Source organism: Olea europaea, unplaced genomic scaffold, assembly GCF_002742605.1.
Source record: "Olea europaea var. sylvestris unplaced genomic scaffold, O_europaea_v1 scaffold806, whole genome shotgun sequence".
Classification (NCBI taxonomy): Eukaryota; Viridiplantae; Streptophyta; class Magnoliopsida; order Lamiales; family Oleaceae; genus Olea; species Olea europaea.
Window position 1 is genome coordinate 27,448 of NW_019266496.1, and position 2,440 is coordinate 29,887.

A 2,440-nucleotide genomic window follows, 5' to 3' on the forward strand; every position below is an offset into this window, starting at 1 on the left:
TGGTGGCATACCTGTCGATACAAGGTACTCACTTTTCCGGGCTGTTTTTCCATATTTTGTCATGTTATTTCTTTATTTTCCTTTCCTGTGGTCTCTTGCTTGGGTTTTCTCAGTTCTATTTTTATTTTAACACACAGTGTGGTAATTCAGCGACCATTAAAGTGTGATTCCTGCAATATATGACAGATTCGCTGCAACTTAAAATTTTAGCTTGTAACTACCAAACAACAGGAAGAAGAAAAGTTGAGCCTATGACGACTGGGTAGAATTTTTAGTCCAATGACAAGCTAAGTCTCTAGTGGATGGTAGTGAGTATTTGTTCCTTCCAGAATGGATTAATCATCGCAGTCAATTTTAGTCTTCAAGAAGGCATATTTAGTGAAGAAGTTACAGTATTAGCTTTCGTACTACAACTGCGCAGATGTAATCTTGAAATTCAGTCAACTAATAATCTGATTGACACAATATCATAAGCATAGTCATGGTAGATTACACTGTCATTCATTGGTCTGGGGTTTTTATTAAATGACTACCTTTATAGAAGTTTAATCTATAAAAGTTTAATAAAAAAAAGAGACGTGATATTCAATTCTCTATCTTTAGCATGGGCATGGAAGATAATACTGCCATTCACTGGTCCAAGGTTTTATTCAATGGCCACCATAGTAAAAGTTTAAGCTGGAAAAGAGGTGATATTTAATTCTCTATCTTTAGCATGTCCATAGGCTGGCTACGTTCATGTTTTTGCAGAAGTCTAATATATACATTTTTCAAGAATGCATAGAGGTTCAAATTGATCCGTGTATCCTTGCCTGCTTTTTACCATACTATATGATGTTCTCATCTAAAATATTGAAAAAATAAATAGATAAATAACTACTTTTGTTAAGGAGTGATTTAATTATTTAAGTTTCCAATCAGGGCATTGGGTTTTGTAACATCTGTGTCATATCTCTTTACTCGTCCAGGGAACCATTTTGGTATATAGATTCATAAATTTTAACCTGCATGTTCTTAATCGTTCTTTTCTGGATTTTTACAGTGAGTTGGAGCTTAAGCCACAGGGAAAGATTAAAATTACTGTATTAAGGGCAAACAACTTGAAAAACAAGGAGTTGATTGGAAAATCTGATCCCTATGCTGTTGTGTACATTCGTCCACTGTTCAAGGTCAAAACAAAGGTTATTGAAAACAACCTGAACCCCGTCTGGAATCAAACGTTTGAGTTAATTGCAGAAGACAAGGAGACACAGTCTCTTATCATTGAGGTTTGATCTCTATACCAATGCTCTCTCCAGATTTCATCATGGTTCTTAAATTTAGCATATTATGCTTTTATTGATCTTTCCTAAACTTAGCATAGGTACTAGTTTATCATGATATCACTTTTAGTTGTTTAAGCATGCACCAATGTAAATATTTTAATTTTTAGTATTCGATTCATATATGCTCCAAGGAAAATGGTATTCTAAATTTTATTTTAGAACTAATCAATGAATTGCTATTGAATCTATATTAGTTCATGGGTAAATTACTCTTTAATCTATATTAATTTGTGGGTTAGCAGAGATAAACTCCATTGAGGCCTTGAAGGAAAATGAAATGAATAAACAAAAGGTTAGATGTGATGGTATAGAGAGGAAGTTGAAATTTCGAGTGAATTGGTTCATGTGGATTATTCCTACTCCAGAATTCATATAGATTGTAATAACAATCATGTATGTTTTGCACTATCTGATGAAAAAATATGAAATTAATCAGATATTTTTAACTCTTAAATTTTTATAATTTTCCTGTTTTTCATTGGACCTTTTCAAGACATTATGAAGCCCGACAAGCTTTCTCTTTTAACTCCTTCGATGACTTCGTGTATTATTCAAGATGATTCCTTTTTTCTTTTGCTGTTATAGTCAAATCAATTTCTTAAAAGTAGGGTTAATCATTGGAAAATTGGAAGATTTAGCCTGTTCTGCTCAATTCATGATGAGGAGTCATTTTGATTTAGATAATATTGATGGCAAATGATTGCAACTTCAGTATTCAGAAACGTCTAGTTTTTCATGCAGCAGCAATTACTTATTCATTCAACTTTTCTTTCCGTTTCTGTTTGATGAATTGATTGTTTGCTTGTGGATAAAGGTCTTTGATCAAGATGTTGGGCAAGATGAGCGATTGGGCATTGCAAAGTTACCACTGATTGAGCTGGAAGCAGGGAATTCAAAAGAAATTGAATTAAGGCTGCTGCCATCACTAGATATGCTTAAAATCAAAGATAAGAAGGATAGAGGAACTCTTACAATTCAGGTACAACCTTGTGATTAAGACTATTTTACCCACAGAATGTGAAACTACATAGTGCACCAAACCTGGAGAAGGACCAGCAACTCGTGTTGCCATCGGCTCAACTTATCCCATTCTCACACACTGTTCTATTTTTTTT

General features: G+C 33.6%; 1 protein-coding gene across 1 annotated transcript in view; it reads left to right on the forward strand.

Moving 5' to 3' along the window:
- The window catches only part of LOC111391562 (synaptotagmin-4-like), an 8,256-nt gene extending 5,837 nt beyond the window's left edge, over nt 1-2,419 (forward strand). Inside the window, exons 6-8 of the mRNA XM_023016803.1 lie at nt 1-24; nt 1,043-1,268; nt 2,140-2,419. Of these exons, the coding sequence (XP_022872571.1) occupies nt 1-24; nt 1,043-1,268; nt 2,140-2,322 (433 nt within the window). The 3' untranslated portion in view covers nt 2,323-2,419. The remainder of the gene's footprint in view (nt 25-1,042; nt 1,269-2,139) is intronic.
- The last annotated feature ends 21 nt before the right edge of the window (nt 2,420-2,440 follow it).